Raw genomic sequence first — 17,121 nt, forward strand, 5'->3', positions numbered from 1 at the left:
GAGTGTGCTGGTGAATGGATGAGTCGTATATTAGCCTCCAAGAACAACCAGTCTGTGTATCCATCTCCAGTGTGCATGCGAGAACAGATAGGCCCATCCTCAGTATGGAGCAAATTAATCTGACTGAATGATTGACTGATCAAGCAATTGAGTGAGTTGGTGGTTGAGTGAATGGATGGAGGAGCAAGTGATTCGGAGGAGTGGGGCTAGAGAAGTGAGTGGGTGGATTAAGGGGTGGATAAAGTCATGAGTGATTGGGTGGGATCCATGGAGTCCAAGTGGGTTGATGGATGGATTGGGTGAGTGAGTGGGTGATTTGGTGAGTGTGCTGGTGAATGGATGAGTCAGCCTTCAAGAACCACCAGTCTTTGTAGCCATCTCCAGTGTGCATGCGAGAACATATAAACATATAGGCCCATCCTCAGTATGGAAGAAATTAAACTACTTGTCGAATGAATCAAAGTATGGTCGCATGAGAAGGCAGCACAGTCAGGGGTGTTGCTAGGTCTGGAAAAGACCCGGGGCTACGCTGATGTCGGAATTGTTGGGACTGGGGGCTAGCTAGACTTTTGGCAGTAGCTCCTGAGATTCTATCCGGGGCTACAACCAAAGGGCCAGGGGCTATAGCCCCCTTAGCCACCCACTAGCAACGCCTCTGAGCACAGGCCTCAAATATCACGATAGTCAGTTATGGTATCACAATCAAGACACGTTATTCTAATTGGGCAACCAACTGAAGATCCCTATGGGAGACTTGGTTCAATAGCCAAAGCGCTGCAATCCGACAATAAAGGATTCAATACAAGACCGACGCGTCTCATGGAAAGGCCACAGCAAGGTGCAGCCTGTTGCAGCCAGGTGTGCACCGACCCACGCAAAGAAAACATTATCAATAGTTTCACGGTCAGGCCGGTCATTAATCAATTGGCACATGGTTCGGACAGGACAAGCAAACAGCAGCCTAGAGTATAAAAGAAGCAGCAAGTGCATGAGAAGTCTGAAGGGGTCAACATGTGGGTCCTTGTCTTCCTCGTGAGCATTGCCGCTGTGTCTGCTGAACCACGCAGCTTCCACAGGTAAGAGTCTGAGACAGTGGTGTCTGCCTTCCACACCCCTTGTTATGTTGAGCTCCGTCTCCCTTGTTTTATACCCTGGGGAGCACACGTCACCCCCTGGCCGTGCGTGGACTGTCTCCCCCGGCTCCTTCTTCTGAGCTATTCCATCTGGCCTGCCACACGTGTGTTTTCAGTCTCGGTGAGGAAAAAAAGTCACCCTGCCTGCTTGAGTAATGTAGTAAAAGATGGTCTTATATTGCGCTACGTCTGCCATTTTTGCTGCCACTTGCCAATTCCTAGGCCGTTGGTGTTGCCTGGATCCAAACCAGTAACACTCAGATCTCCAATTCATCCACTTGGACAACGTGTCAATGAGGCAGCTCTCCAGGGTAGTTGGTGTAATGTTGGTATAAAGTGATTCTATCTGAAATGCGTCACCTGCTACAAATATTTATTCCGGATTGACATCATTTCGTACGTGTTTCAAACATCGTTCACGTTGCTCTTTGAGTGCCTTGAGCTAACTTGTTTTTTAATGTATTGCGTAATCGAAAGCGATTTCGTACAGAGTTTTTAAAATCTAAACATTTTTAAGCACAAATACACAGGGCCTGATTTATAAAGCGTTTTCTAAGGAATAATGCGTTTGTAAATTACTCAGGGAAATGAACCACATTCCGTAAAAACTGAAACAAAATGAAATGCTCTATAAGTACGCCCATTCTCAGAGCAGCGTGTTTCTGTGAAGCAGTGAAGGCGGGAATGTCAAAGCAATGCAATAAATCCGTTGAGATTACTCAGTATCACACGACGCTGAGGTGAGAGAATAACTCGTGACTTGTTTCCAGAATGTATTTGTAAAAAACGGTGTTCAGAGAAGTATCGGAACACACAAATTATGAACAGCATTTACTGTACTATCTACTAAATGAGGAGGGATAGGTCAGGGGCGACGCGTTTGTCATGGAAACAAGACAACTCAGCGCAACACAGTTTCGAATTCCACCCGCTCTTGGAAACCAATCTCTGGTATTGAGCTTGTTGCAAAAGAACAATTATAAATGTAAGCCATATTTTAAGTGGGGATATCCCCGAGGCAGGCTGTGCTAGATGGTAACAGCGTGTCAGCCCTATTTAAAGGCCAGAGTGAAGGAATGATCACCCAACATTAGCAATGGGCTGACAACCAATAACTCTGCTTTCCTGAAAAAACTCGTGTGGGCAAGGGATTGTCTGTGAAAAGCAAACTACATCAAATCCTAAATGTTTGATAAGGTTGATCAAAAATAGCCTCTTTTCCATTTTCGATCCAGCTGATGGAGCGCAGCAGTGGAGCCGTCAGGAGAGGTGACCGCAGGCACTTTTGTATTAATGTATTATATGTTTATAAGAAGGGGCAGCTGGAAAATGGAGGACATGGGGAATGGAAGCATATAGACGGCTATGAACATGTGCTTGCACTTTCGAATATAGCATGTGCTTCGTGCAACCTGATTGGATAAAGTGAACCACCATGGTGCTAAGAGTACATGTTTAGAGCAAAGGTTCAGCTGCAATGTACACACTCCACAATTACTGCACTGACTATCAAGCTCATAACTGTATGTTAACTATCTCAACAAATTAGAAGTGCATATTTGGACATCTGGCAAATTTCTTATACGCCAATGTCGCAAGACATCCGTTGGGGCGCACTGTCACCTGGCATGTGAGTGTCACTGCCCCAAACTCCTTGAGCTTTCATAGGTTCCGATCTACCAGGACATCTTACAATTTTACTATTAGCTGGGCTGTATTGGAACTAAGAGGAAACTGCCAGTAGGCTAGTGGGCAGCCTGTTTCTATTTCTATGATCACCTGTATATCCTGTGGACAAGTGATTCAAAAAACACGTTTAACAACTTGCTTATTTAGACTCAAATTAAAGAAGGGGTTGGACCTGAAAGTTGCAGGTAATAAGGCAATATCGAGAAGAAATAAGGACATTTCCAATTTTCAACAGTGTGAAGGATGGTGAAAGACAAAGTAGGTGGTCTCCCAGCTGTCCCACACCTTCAGTGGTGTTCTTCTGAAACATGAGGTTCAAACCTCGTCGCACAGGCCCCTGTCCCTCCAGGGGCTCCCTAGTCTACAACACAATATACAACAGATGTGACCACAAGAAAGCTCCAAACCTATTCTTAACAAGCCATTACCCTTAATGCTAAACCCTAGGCAAAAGCAGACTGTTCACATTCTTGGCCAACAGTAGAATTACGTAGCCTAGAGCACAATGCCCAGCCCTATTCTTATAATAAAAGAAAGGTGTTTCTCTTGTTAAGGCTTATCAAAGGTTTACTCCAAGCTTGAACCAGTCTCTGATCTTTCTACTTTCAGATTTCTCCTCATGAGCACTCCTAAATCTCTCGCTCCTAAGGCTTGTTTAAATGTTGCTGCATTCCTTTGTTCATCGAGCTGCTGGGAGCCGTCTCTCTTCTTCCTGAAGTCCTCCTCGCCGGACTTTCCACTCTTGCATTAACAGAAGAAGTCCTGGGAAGAGCCTTTGCTCATTTCCTTGGATGCTGAGATCTTCGTTGTCTCTGGGTGCAAGTCCCGAAAATCACACCTGTAGAACAGAGCTGTTTGCTCAATGGGTAATTTCGTATTGCTAGAGCGTTTTGAACCCACTTATGTGAGGACTTATCTTGGGGTCCTGGGGTGCTGATTATTCAAGATACCCACCCCCAAATGACCCCTGATCCATGGTAATGCTTCCTGGGAGACAGGTCTTTACAGCATGTCCAATAGACTTCTATTGGAGGTCCTCTTGGTCTGTTATTTCTTTGTCTGGGGCCTGAGCGGATTTGCTGACCACTGGAACACTTCTTTCGGGTCTCCACTGGCCGTTCATAGGAGTGATTATCGTGGAATCCGCACCTGTGGGGTAGATCAGACTTAGCTTTACTGAAGCCAATGGCTCTTTAACCTTTCTCATTCCTTTCAATGGTCCTGTGAATGTACTTGCTCCTGGACATTGTTCATGGGTCCCCTAGGGGTTCAATGAGCTCTGGACCAATGATATATCATATTCTTAGTACATACCAGTGATCTTCTATTCCCTTTTAAAGACATACCATGCATTTCATATATTCATGGAACTGTGCAAAGTGTATTTTTGCAGTGCAAAGTCTGTGGAAAGACATTGTGCACTGCACAAATGACTGCACACTGACTTTGCGTGGACTTTTCACTGCAAAAATATACTTTGCACAGTTCCGTGAATCAGGGTTTGTTTTGGCAGTGCAAAGTCACTTTTCAGCAGTGCAAAGTCACTTTGAGCCGTGCAAAAAATTCCATGAATAGGGCCTTAACTCTCTACATGACCGGTCCATCTGTATGCCCATTCTTCAAGGTATTTTCAGTTTATTTTATTTATCTGAATGTTACCCACAAAAACATTTCACAAAATAGGGTGCCAATCTGCAACACTCCATGCTACTTCAATGCCATATTTTCACTGCATGCCGGACAGCCATGGCCCTATTTCGCCGTTTTCCTCCTCTGCATTCACCTATCACACAGTATATTTTTGACTTGGGCTCTCTTCTCCTGCCTGCTTTATAACCCCTGTATTACCATTCTGGAGTTTGTTTGGTCAGGGAAACGAAACACATTCCCCAAACAAATAAAAGCCTTCATGCCCCCCACTTAGGGGTTGCCCCCCCCCCCAGGGAGCTCCAAGGATTGGCAGGGGGTCCTCATGCTTAATGAAGGTGACTGTGTTTAATAGACAGTATAAGCAGTAGAAAATGTGTTCATATGTAATACTAAAAACAGCCACATTCATTCCTTTCTAAATAGCCTCTTCCCCACCCCCGGACACCCTTCAGCCCAACCCTAGAGGGTCCAGACCCCCAGTTTGAAGACCACTGATTGGCCTTTGAATTTACCATGTAAATGTACTGCCCTTGAGACCAGTGACACATGCTGCCTCAGCATGTTCCCAGGCTATAAGAAACATAATCCCTCTCACTTTACCCTGCATCATCTCTGCTTCAATGCAAGTTTGTTTTATATTTCCTTTCTATCCCCTAACACTTCTATCGCTTTTTCTCTCCCCCGCAGACAACAATGTGCCTTCCCCTGTCGGGGGCAAAGCACGCCGACTTCCAGACAGGTCTCAGTTCCCTGAGACTAATACAGTGGTGATTTGGGGCAGTATGAAAGCTCCCTAACATATCACAGGCATTAATGCATGGGGCGTGCATATACATTTATAGATGGTGGTTGCTTAGTGTAGGCAGTAGTTTCCATGTTCTGCACGCGGTAAAATCCCATGGGGAATTCTTACTCGTCGTTAGGTGGTATTTAAAAAGCCTGATGCTTTTATCATTGCCACCATACACATGCGTGTTGATCGGGTAAATTAGTACATTGACAGTAGCTTGAGCTGGCAAGAGACTGCAGAAGGTCTGAGGCCGGGAGGATAGCACAGGGGCATCACGCTTGCCATGGCAGGAAGAGAATGCAGCGCACCGGTTACCACACTTAGAAACCTCGGGGTATTAAGTGCGTTATAAATAACCGATTGCAGTTATATTTTTATTTTTATTTTCCCAAGCACACATTTGAACGAGAACATGCATTGCTATCCTATTGCTCACATGTAAGTAGCATACAAGCAATAATGGCTGTAGATGCATGGGTGCACAGCCTCCAGCAGGTTGTAATCTCAGGTGCATTGTAACACAGAGTGCACAATGGGATGTAAACTTGAAAATCAGAGAGCTGTGTATATGATTAGGAACGGAGAGGGTTTGTAATGAACTGTCTACATTCGTATGTATTTTCTCTGACAGGGAGAAGGTGTTTCGTGCAACCCCTCAGAATGAAGAGGAAGTAGCCTTCATCACATCCTTGACCAGTTCTATCCAGGTGATGTACACATAATAACCACTAAAAGCCTAAAGAAATGCTCCTGCTTATTCCTTGTGTGGTGACATTTTTGCACATACAAGACTTCAAATGCTAGTTATGTTTTATGTTGTATTATTATATAAGATGCCTCCTGTGACAATGCTAACAATCTCCTGTGTGTCGGGGGTCATGTCCATACCGTTCCTATTCTTTTCATGGCAAATTTTGTTTTTCATACATTTTTGAAGATGTGTTTTACCGCCTGTGATTTGTTTTTCTATGGTCTGTTCCTCTCACCCTTTTTTTCATTTTTTCATCATTTATACAGGGTAGAAACACCCCCCTAGTACCTTTTATTTCCTTATGCCCCTTTGCTAATTGTAGGTCTGGGTGGAAAACTGAAGAGTTAGGCACTCACTTTATAGGGTAAACATGCTTTGTAAGCTCCATTCCCATGACAGGGCTCCTTCAGCCCTCCCTGCTTCACAGGTGGATAAATTGGGTACCAAGGCCAATATATTGAGTACCATTACATTTGATAATAACACATGTTATTAAAGTGCTTAGAAGTGGGAGAAATCCGGCATGAAGCAGTGTTAAGTCTGTTTGTATTTGCTTTACTCTCTGGCATTTCCTTCAGTCACAGAGCATAGCCAGGAGCAAAATTATGGTATGGCTTTATTTTGCCAGTCCACTGAGCAGCAATGCAGAAATTGAGTAATGGCAGCCAAGAGGTGATGTGCTTATAGAATCATCTAGACGTCCTCACATCTACCTAAGTATGTCAAATGCTTTGCAATTGGAAACAACTATTCACCTAGGCAGAAGATTGTTTCCTTGAACAAGCACATCATCTCAAACATGTACTCCTTCGAAAATGCAAGTGGCACAAACACTTCAATACACACAATTAATGGTTACAGAATTCCTTTTCTGATGTACTTGTGAGAGCCTTCACGGTGGACCATTGCAACGTTACCACCTGATCGGGCGTGCCAAAACGGGTGTTATTGCTATTGTCAGCACAGGTTTTAAATCTGGAATCCCGGGGTGCTAACAGGTATGTATTTAAGATGGCCGCCATAGAGCTGGAAGGCGGGCTCCATGCAGATGCCCTCCTCTATTTCCATGGTAGCTAGGGGGCCAGGACAGATGCTGGAGTGGAGGCAGCAATTGCCGCCACCAAAAGTATAAGATGTGTGAGGTAGGGGCGAGGGGAGGACATGATGCCTGAAGAGGACAATATGGCGGGGTGGGGAAGCAGCCGTCAGGCTGCGCAGAACGAGGGCTGAGATTGTGGGATTTAGCCCACAATCCAAGCAACCTAATTGGTTGGCACCCCTCGACCGGTAGCTAATTGTATTTACTGGCTTAGATGAGCTGGTTCTACAAAAGTTTCAGGAGGATAGCTCAGAGGCAACATGCTCGCCTTGGAAGCAAGACGACACAGAGCAACACAGGTTCGATCCCCCGGGTCCACGCTTAGAAACCTCTGGGTATTAAGCGCGTTATAAATAACTAATCATATCATATATCATAAAAGCAGTGTTCGATTTTCCAGCACATTATCAGTAGATTTGCTGCAAGAGTAGAGAGGAGTAGCAAGTGGATGAACTGTCCAAACTGTGGAAGGATAAGAGAACCCTCTGGAAGCCCATTTGAGACAAGCACATCTCTAAAGGTCAGCCACCCACTAATACATGGAAATGGTCTGGATAGGAAACCAAGGTGTTTTGGCAAGTTGGCACTGGGCACAGTCAAAGTGTCCCCGTGCATGTGCTCACATGCACAGAGAGTAGCAGGAAAGGAGAACACATTCCAGATCAGGGAAGCACTTGGGACCCTGCCAAATGCCCATCGTTTCAGATGAGGAGTATCCTTTAGGGGGAAACACCAAACAGGGCATGGGGTAATTGGAGAGAGAGGGGAGAGTGAGTGCAGGAGAGAGAGAGAGGGAGAGAATGAAAGAATGTGACAGGGAGAGTTCAAGTTCAATTTTCTACCTGGTTCTAAAATGAAGCCACTCTTTCTATTTCCTCATTCCAAAGTTCAGATTGGCGGCTGATCTTATCCATCTCATTTTAATTGCTGTATGGATAATGCCGCTCAGCAATACATTAACTTTTATTAAAAAGCAATAAACTTAGAAAAGCACAGATAACAAAAATCAATGTGAGGAAAAATCAATCTTCGTTGAGTTATTTTTTCAATAATGTGTTTTTTTACGTAAACCCAGAATATATGTCTTGTCCGATTCTTGAAGCGGGCCCATTGCACATTAAATATTGTAACTATCCAGCAAAAGGAACATTGAGAAAAACCTTTTTTTTAAAACACTTTATTTAGCCACTGAAACCTTACAACCTGGTGCCTCTACCAGGACTGTCTCATTAATGCCATTAATCCTCGATAATAGAAGGTGCTCAAAAAGAGGTGTTTGGGGTCATCTTGTTTGTCACTTTCTAAAACCCCTGTCTCCATGGGCAATCTACAGTAAACATGAACACAGAAGCCACAACGGTTACACTGACACATCCAGCAGTAGCATAGTTCATTCAGAACAGTGAAGCATTATGGGACTACATAAAACCTTTACACTAAGGGCCTCATCACGAGTTGGGAGATATCCCGACGGTAATACCACCCAACTGTAATTGCGTTAGAGCCACACAGTCTGGCATTATTAGCGCTGCATCACGGGTTGGGCATCATCGGTAAATCCTCATTCCCCATTGGATACATTGGACCAAATGGGGCATTTTCGGAGCCAATACTGTACGTTAATACAGCTGGTGGTAATTGGGCTGAAACAGGATGCTAAATGGGATTTTCACCTCCAGAAAAAACTGGCGTTAAAACAGCCCATTTAGCGCCAAACTCATGATCGGGCCAGCCCTTAAATGTGGCGGGAATAGCGTTACCGCCCCAATTAACAGCTACGACCCAACTCATGATGAGGCAAGTGTTTTTGTCTTTCAACAAACAACATTAATTCAAAATCTCATTTTCAAGCATGGGGTTATGGGAAATTTTAAACTCTTGACAACCTGAAGGCAGCTGGAAGCTAAGTTCAGCTTAATGCAAACAGGGCTGGCTCGATTTGTGATCCTTAATGTATTTTATTTCCATCTGGAAATGATACAGAATTGTACACAGGATTGGCTGACTAGCCACTACTCACTATGTTACGCATTGCAGCTACCTTACTCTGTATCCCTCGAATTTGCTGCTTTCTCCGATGATAAAAGGATTTAGGTCACTTCTATCAGACGGTATCGTACCAAAACATCGAACCATTTTACTGCAAATCCATTAGCATGGGATTTTTAACACTGAATTTAACTGAAATGATATATAACGGAGGGGGGGGGGTGGGGTCTTAATTATGGTGTGGGGGCTGGGAGGGGTGGTCTGCAGGGGTCTCTCCCTGCAGACATTGGCACAGAAATAGATTAAAAGAAAAAAAGTCGATGTTATGGGACTCACAGTAAAAAGTTCGATGTTTTGAGGTAGATCCCTATCAGACTTGTAACAGTAGAAGAAAGTGTGCCAGCTCCTTTGAGTGCAATATACGTGTCAAGGGCATTGATTGGGATCATCAACCCTGCACATTAAAATAGTTCACAATGTCGAAAGAAGCTGGAGCGCACACTCTTCGGGGCCCTTTCTTTGCTCCCCAAGCAGCTCAGGCTCGGTATCAGCATTCTCCACTGTCCTACACTACATGTATATAGCCCCTCTTCTGTCTCCTCCATCTTGTGCTACAGCACTGAGGCTGATATCAAAAACCCATGGCAGGTTCTACGTTAAGGCGAATATATGCTGTCACCTGAGCCACTACTAGTAGGGATGTAACAGAGGCCACGCGTGTATCAAACCTGACCCTAGGGCTTTTTAGAGCGGTACAATCCGAAATGGGCACGTTGTATGGTGGCAGCAATCCGGCCGTTGTCTGGCCCTGCAATCATGTTTATTCCATGGTGAGGATTTTTCCCAGCAGTGCGAAAGCTCTGGGAAAAGAGGCTTCCAGAACTCTGTTAATGCGTTTGGTCTATTTAGAATTTACTATATGCTACAGCACAACAATAGCCCAAAAGGGTGTCTAGAAACTGATCACCAGGCTGCCTTACTCCAGGGAGAGGTTGTTTGCACTATGCCTCACATGAACTTTCACCAATGACTGACTGCACTGGCAAAGGCTGATTGGAGTTGTAGTCCAAAACCTCACGGAGCAGCAGTTGTTAGATGTGTCTGTAGGACTCATGCACGCGGAATGAGATGTTAGACGTATTCCACCCTCTTTTCATGGCTGTCAGTAGGCCAACTCATCTGTTCTTTTCTGATTTTTGCAGGTGGCTTTACATATTCTGTTATCAGGCCTCTGTGTTTCCAGTGCCCTTGGAAACCCAATAACACGCCATGTGAAAAAAAAAAAGAAAACCGAGCCCACGTGCTTGCATTTGTTTCCGTGCAGTGTAAAAATGGCTGTGCAAAGCAAAATCATTATTACAGTGTTCGTGGGATGACTGCCCAGCCTGGCATTTTTTAATTATCCGGGAATATGGAGGGTGTAGTCACTGACTTCAAGGTGAAGTGTAAACATTCTGCAATTAATGAGCTGCCTTCTCCGCCCCCTATGCTTCTACTCCACATCGCCTCCTTGGGCACAAAAAGACGCTGTGCCAGTGAGAAAATATGCCCCGTCCTCTGGCTCCCAATGCAGATCATGCCAAAATAAATCCCGTGTCCTTTTGAAGGATTCTCCAGCAAGAGGCCTCCCAGATCCCATGCCAGCCTGACATTGACCTGAAATGGCAGTGACTGCCCAATAATTAGTTACAAAATAATGACTGCAGGCAGACAGTGCCCGAGCTCACTGCATATAACACACATAGACAGTTTAACTGCACAAGAGGAGTAAGGGCTTAATTCATGGAACGTTTAGCGCAGTACGAAGCGATTTTTCACTGCGCTAATAGTTCCATGAATTAGGCCCTAAGGGCTCGAATCATGGAATTTTTTGCATGGTACAAGGTGACTTTGCACTGCTGAAAAGTGACTTTGCATTGCCGGCACAAACCCTAATTCATAGAACTGTGCAAAGAGTATTTTTGCCGTGCAAAGTCATTTTGTTCAGCAAAAATGACTGTGTACTGACTTTGCACAGCAAAAATACACTTTGCACAGTTCCATGAATCAGGGATTGCGTCGGCAGTGCAAAGTCACATTTCAGCAGGGCAATGTCTCATTGAACCAAAAAAATTCCATGAATTGGGCACTAAGTTGCTTTTAATGTCGGATACTGATCCTGCTCCCAGTTAGTGCAGTCTGTAATTAGAAGTTGGGGGCGGGGCAATTACAATCTGCTATACTGGTTCATGCACCATGCAATCATTAGTAATACAAGTGCAACTACATGCCAGTATTTTGTTTACGCAGAATACAATGCGGACTCTCTATAACCTAGAGTAGGGGTCTATAGCCTTTGGCTCACTAGATGTTTTGGACTACAACTTCCATCAGCCCTAAACTGCAAAGTCAATTTGGAGGGATCATGGGAGTTGTAGTCCAAAATATTCTGGAGAACTGCACTTTACAGACCCCTGGCCTAGCATTTCCGTTCTCTGTAGCTGGAGGGCTGAGAATTAGCACTGCCATCTCCTGATTCTGTTGTACCACTCCTCTGTCTTCTTTGGTTTCAGGTGCAGCCCTGTGACTATTGGCTGGTGCCCTGGTACCATCTCATCAAGGGGTTGCTGGGGATTTCGCTGGTGACTCCTCCTTTCTGGGTTTTAGGCATTCTGGGACCATGCAAACTGCTGATTCTGATCTTCAGTTTACAGACAATGCCATCTGCCCCACTAAATAGGTGCGGCCGTGCCAGCACTGGCGTGCTCATTATGAGTATCGCTGCATTGGTCGAAATAGGGACTATGTGCAATTCTGTCTATTTTCAATGACCACGCCCATTATGAATAATGAGGTGTTTGCCACATGCTGTATTTGTTAAATACAGCATGCTTTCAAAACTGACCAATTTAGTGACAGAATGCTGTCCAATTGATTCATCATAACCAACAATGACGTGTTTGCACACATGTGTTTCCTTTCCTCCCTCCCCTTTGTTCATTGCTCATTATTTCACCATTTTCAAACCAACAACATTGAATGCAATAGCCCGTGCATGCCCTCAAATACCCATTTATTCTGAATGCTTAAGCCAAGCCAATGAGTTGATGACAAAGATGCTTATTGTCCTATTTTTGACCCTCGCTTCAGGCTGACTTCTGGTCCCCAGATTCCGTTGAACTTATCAAGCCTGAAATGCATGTGGATTTCCGCGTGGAGGCGCAAAAAACCTACAGGGTCGAGAGATTGCTTGCAGAAAGTGGAGTGCAATACACGTATGTTCCTCTTTGATTCTGTGGTTCCTTCACACAATAGCTGTGCATGTTTAGTGTCTGTGGCAACAGAGTACCTGAATGCGAAATTGCAGGCTCCAGAATGCTGTGCTAATATTGGGGCCACCTCAATACATGCTCTAGTTTGCAGTTGCAGCATAAGGATGTAACATTTGCAGGCATTGTGTATACATTGCAGGTTTTTACTACTCACTAGAAATATTTTCAGGTCTCCATTCTGTGCTGTAGCTCAAGTTCAAATAACAGAGGATCATTCTGGTATCAAACTGAGAAAATGATGTCCTTGGTGATTTGGATGTATTAACTCAACTGTATTGAAGTGTGTTTTATTGGTTTACGAATGACAGCATGTATTAGACTGTCTTCCTATAAAGAAATGGCCATCATCATCTGATTTTAGACCTGATGCACCGTAGAATGATGATGTGCAAGACACCCTAATAAACTGGTGTCACCAGCAGTGTCTTGTATTTAGGTTTTCTTCTTTACTGGATTTGTGTAGATTTTATAGATATATACATATTTGTATTTCTCTGCCCTAAGGTTCCCCACGTCTAAGTGTTAAAAAATGTCTCGAAACGTAAAGGTTGACACTGCCAATTTCATTCATATTAGACATAATTCTTTACAGCAAATGTTGGTGAGATATATGTAAAGTTGTTGACAATTAAGCAATATTCCCAGACCGGCGGCGGCATTACCGACTCAGGTAATGCCCCGGAGCCCATAGTTATAGGCCCGTGCGAAACGAGAGCCTTAACGAAGGCCCCGGGGCATTACCAGAGTCGGTAATGCCCCCACCACCAGGGGCATATGGCTATGAGTACCCCGGCCCGCAATATCTGCGTGACCGGGGCACTAAAAGCATTTTTTTCTGTTCTGCGACACAAAAACAAAAAAGAAATGACCAATAAAATGCCCATGGCGGCCATCGGGAGCAGACACGCTGGGAACAGAAGTCTTCCCAGCGCGTCCTTTCCCAAAAGAAGACAGAGAAGAAGGTAAGTGGGGTTGGGATAGAGGGGGAAAAAAAAGGAAAAAAAATAAACGTACCTGGGTCCCCGGCTGGGGGACGATGGAAGCTTCCAGCCGTGTGGAGGCACGGAGCGGGGATGCCCCCACTCCGAGTCTCCACACGGCTGGAGACTGCCATCGTCCCCCACCTTTGACAAAGGAGGGAGGAAAGGGAAAGGGAAAAAAAAAAGCCTTACCTGTGCCCTCGGCGGGGAGCGAAGGCCGCCGTTCAGCCGTGGGGAGGCTCGGAGCTGGTTGTCCCCACTGAGGACAATGGCAATGGATCCCCAACCGAAGGATTCCCGGCCAGGTAACGCCTTGACGTGGGCCAATCAGAATGATTCTTTCATTCTGACTGCGCCCTTGCTGGGTACTAATACTGGATACAAAATCTAGAAATTAAGAAAATATTGTTAAATTGAAACAGTGAAAGATGTATTTACATTGGAAAGTACATAGGATGAGACTGTCTACATTTGTAAACAAGTTATTTTTCAATATACAATTTTAAAAACAGTAAGAAATTAACATTTGCATGCAGAAGAGCTACATTGACACCACCATGCCCACTCAAAACATACCCAAAGCTATCATCTCAAGAATCACAGAAGAAGACACCTGAACCACTGTAAATGAAAATATATTTAAATCTCATGAAAAAAATCATTTTGTCAATATCCCAAAATCATGATCCGAAAATGCAGTGAAAATCTACATTACGCCTATGGAAAACTTTAGAGGTAACCTCTGAAACACCATTGGAGTCACACATCCTTAGACCATGTGAAATAGCAAAGAGATGCCCATCCCTAAAATTCAGGAAGAGCAAACTAGCTTAAAGCACTGCATCATAGCATACACACTTTGTATAATCCATTCAACCATTTTATAAACTTTTCCAATTGTACATAATTAGAGAATGATTCTGGATCTAATCGATTGCAATGACACGATGCATCATGGGGTGCACACTTGGTAATGTTCAAATACAATGCAAATTCTACCAATTATTCATGAATCTGATTTATTTATGTAGCATTCTGATCGATGACCTGCAGTCTGCCTTGGAGAACCAGCGTGACAGCAACATTCGTGCTGCTCACAGTTATGAAAAGTACAATGACTATAACTCGGTGAGATATTGAGCCGTATTCGCTCCATTGTGTTCATCACGTTTAAGTCTAGAGATGATATTTTATAGCATCATCTCTCTCGTTTGTCTTAAACAGATTGTTTCCTGGACTGCTAGCATGGCTTCTCAGCATCCATCGCTCATCTCTCGCTCTCAGATTGGAACGTCATATGAGAATCGCCCTATCTACGTTCTTAAGGTATTTCCCGAAAAAAAATTCTAATGGGGTGGGGGGGGTTAAGTGGCAGTGGCGTCTTGCCTTCTTTGGTCCTTTTTATTAAATAATATCACATGAAAAAGTTCTATGTCCTAGATCTCCTATTCTTTCCTGAGGGGCTCCTATTTATATGCCAACAAGGATGAAGCATTTGTCATCCAGATCACTTGAAAGTGTGGTGGATTTACTGGGGTTAATTCTGGGATGGATAAAAAAAACAATGCTTGGATCTAGAATGGCACAAGAGTCCAGCCAATGGCACTGGCATGCCTTGCACATGTCTTGGGAAGTGGGCTTGGGTAACTTCAGTTTTCCATCATGGAAGGAAGCCAACCAGATCTCAGGGAATACTCTGGCATTTATCTTGTAAGATAAGTAGCCGCTTTGCGACAGCTCTCAAAAAAGTTTTAGAGGGGATGCAAAACAAATGAAACCATTGGCAGTTGTACAGCCTTTACAAACATTCCATTTCTAACCTTTTTAAGCAAATACATATATTAATGTTTGGAGGACAAACTATTGAAGTCAAGCTATTAAGTTAGTTTGTTTTCATTAAATTGTATTTTAGAAGCTTTTAGATTGAATTATCGGAAGGAGTCAGGTTTAAGGTCATCCTAACCGGTGTTGCATTTTTAATACAAAATATTATTAAATCAAATGCTAAAGTCAAAGGATTTCTTCAAAAGATTTGGACAATACGTAAACATATGTGTTTCATTTATTATACCACATCATTGAAATATACGTAAAATAGTACGGAGTTAAAGTCATTGCAAACGTCTCCTCTTAGGTTGCTATGCAGTGCATCTCGTGTCACTAATTAAAGGTTCCCAATTAGAAAAGGTTTTTGCAAATTCTTTTATATAACAAACTGATCCTAAATCTCACTTATGAATTTGCAGTCCAATGCTAGAGAGCCAGAACATTTCCCTCAAACTTATTATGCGCACCTGGCGACTTTTCAAGGATTTCTGATACATGTTGTTTGCTTTTCTTTATTGTATAACAGGTTGGAAAGAGCGCCCCTAACAAGAAAGCAATCTTCATGGATTGTGGCTTCCATGCCAGGGAGTGGATTTCCCCAGCTTTCTGCCAATGGTTCGTGAAAGAGGTAAGGACATCTTTTCTTCTACCTAGGATCTTTAACATTCAAATGTTACATTTTAAAAAAGTGATTCCTCTCATGCACTATATTTTTTTATTTATATGTATTTATTTATTTTTTCATGTGTAAAGTGCCTTAACCCTGAGGCACCAGGGCGTTGTTGCGAATCAGTTTCATGATACATAAGCTTTATCGGCAGTTAATGTTAATGGATATTTATACCGCACACTATCACCACCGTAGTGATCCCCTGGCGCTCTGTGTTAACCTCACACGTTCCAAATCATTTTTCGATAACACCTTGCAACATATCCTACAGGGAATTGTTTCGCCGACCACTTCTCTAATGCTCTAGGTTAAGGGCCGTTGAGAGATGCCATGGGAGAACTGTGACTGGAAGCATGGCCACATGTCTCTTTCAGAGGGCCATTGTTTCCGTCCCACCTTTACTTGCGTCGTTTCATGAAAAATTATATAGACAATCATGAACTTCCCTAGATCCATAGAGTATGCTAGTTTTGTAAGGGCGGCAAGGCTTTACACATGAAATCCTGATAGCGGATCAAGATTTAGGCCAAGAGTATTCAGTAGTAGCAAATTCAGACCCTGGTGAGCCCTATGCAAAATGGCAGCCTTAACATGGACCACACTCCACTCATGTACTAAAAGCAGAAACACACAACGTTGGCTATCAGGGCTGCAAAGCCGATGTGAAGGAACATTGTAAGGCATAGCATAGGTGCTACACAGATCGCCAGGTGAAGACATCATTCGCATACCACATGCTGAATATCTCTTCACCTCGGTCACCATGGCAGAAGTGCCTGTCCGATGTCCCATAAGGTGTGGCACCAACCAGGGGAGCAACAAACCATCCCTGAACAGCAGGGTACAGCACTTGCCCATGAGGCATGGCACAATGACATTACAATTTTACATAATCATTGGATGATCGTTTCTACTTTCTACTTTTCCATTACCCAGCCACTCTAATCACTTATCAAATGAATGTGTTTCCAATACCCTTCTAATGTATAAGTATGATAGCTCAAGAAGTGAAGTACTCCTTTCAGAGAACTGTTTGCAATCTGCGGTCACAGATCTGTATTCCTGAAACAACCGAACGAAGGATGGAACACTTTGAATCAGTCAGAGCCAATGGGAATTTCACTGAGCCTCTTCCTATTCCATTGCTTTAGCTTGGTTTTGCCCGTATACCCAGTGCAACCCCTTTTGCAAATCAGTCTCGATTCAACCCCAGAAAGGCAGTCCCGCTTTAA

General features: G+C 43.8%; 1 protein-coding gene across 1 annotated transcript in view; it reads left to right on the plus strand.

The window, feature by feature from the left end:
• Positions 1-1,011: 1,011 nt before the first annotated feature.
• LOC138493219 (carboxypeptidase B-like) overlaps positions 1,012-17,121 on the plus strand; it is a 36,402-nt gene continuing 20,292 nt past the window's right edge. The window contains exons 1-6 of the mRNA XM_069620368.1: positions 1,012-1,076; positions 5,894-5,969; positions 12,231-12,355; positions 14,424-14,520; positions 14,617-14,718; positions 15,746-15,847. Coding sequence (XP_069476469.1) covers positions 1,012-1,076; positions 5,894-5,969; positions 12,231-12,355; positions 14,424-14,520; positions 14,617-14,718; positions 15,746-15,847 — 567 coding nt within the window. The remainder of the gene's footprint in view (positions 1,077-5,893; positions 5,970-12,230; positions 12,356-14,423; positions 14,521-14,616; positions 14,719-15,745; positions 15,848-17,121) is intronic.

Source organism: Ambystoma mexicanum, chromosome 10 (assembly GCF_040938575.1).
Source record: "Ambystoma mexicanum isolate Mex_15411 chromosome 10, UKY_AmexF1_1, whole genome shotgun sequence".
Taxonomy (NCBI): domain Eukaryota; kingdom Metazoa; phylum Chordata; class Amphibia; order Caudata; family Ambystomatidae; genus Ambystoma; species Ambystoma mexicanum.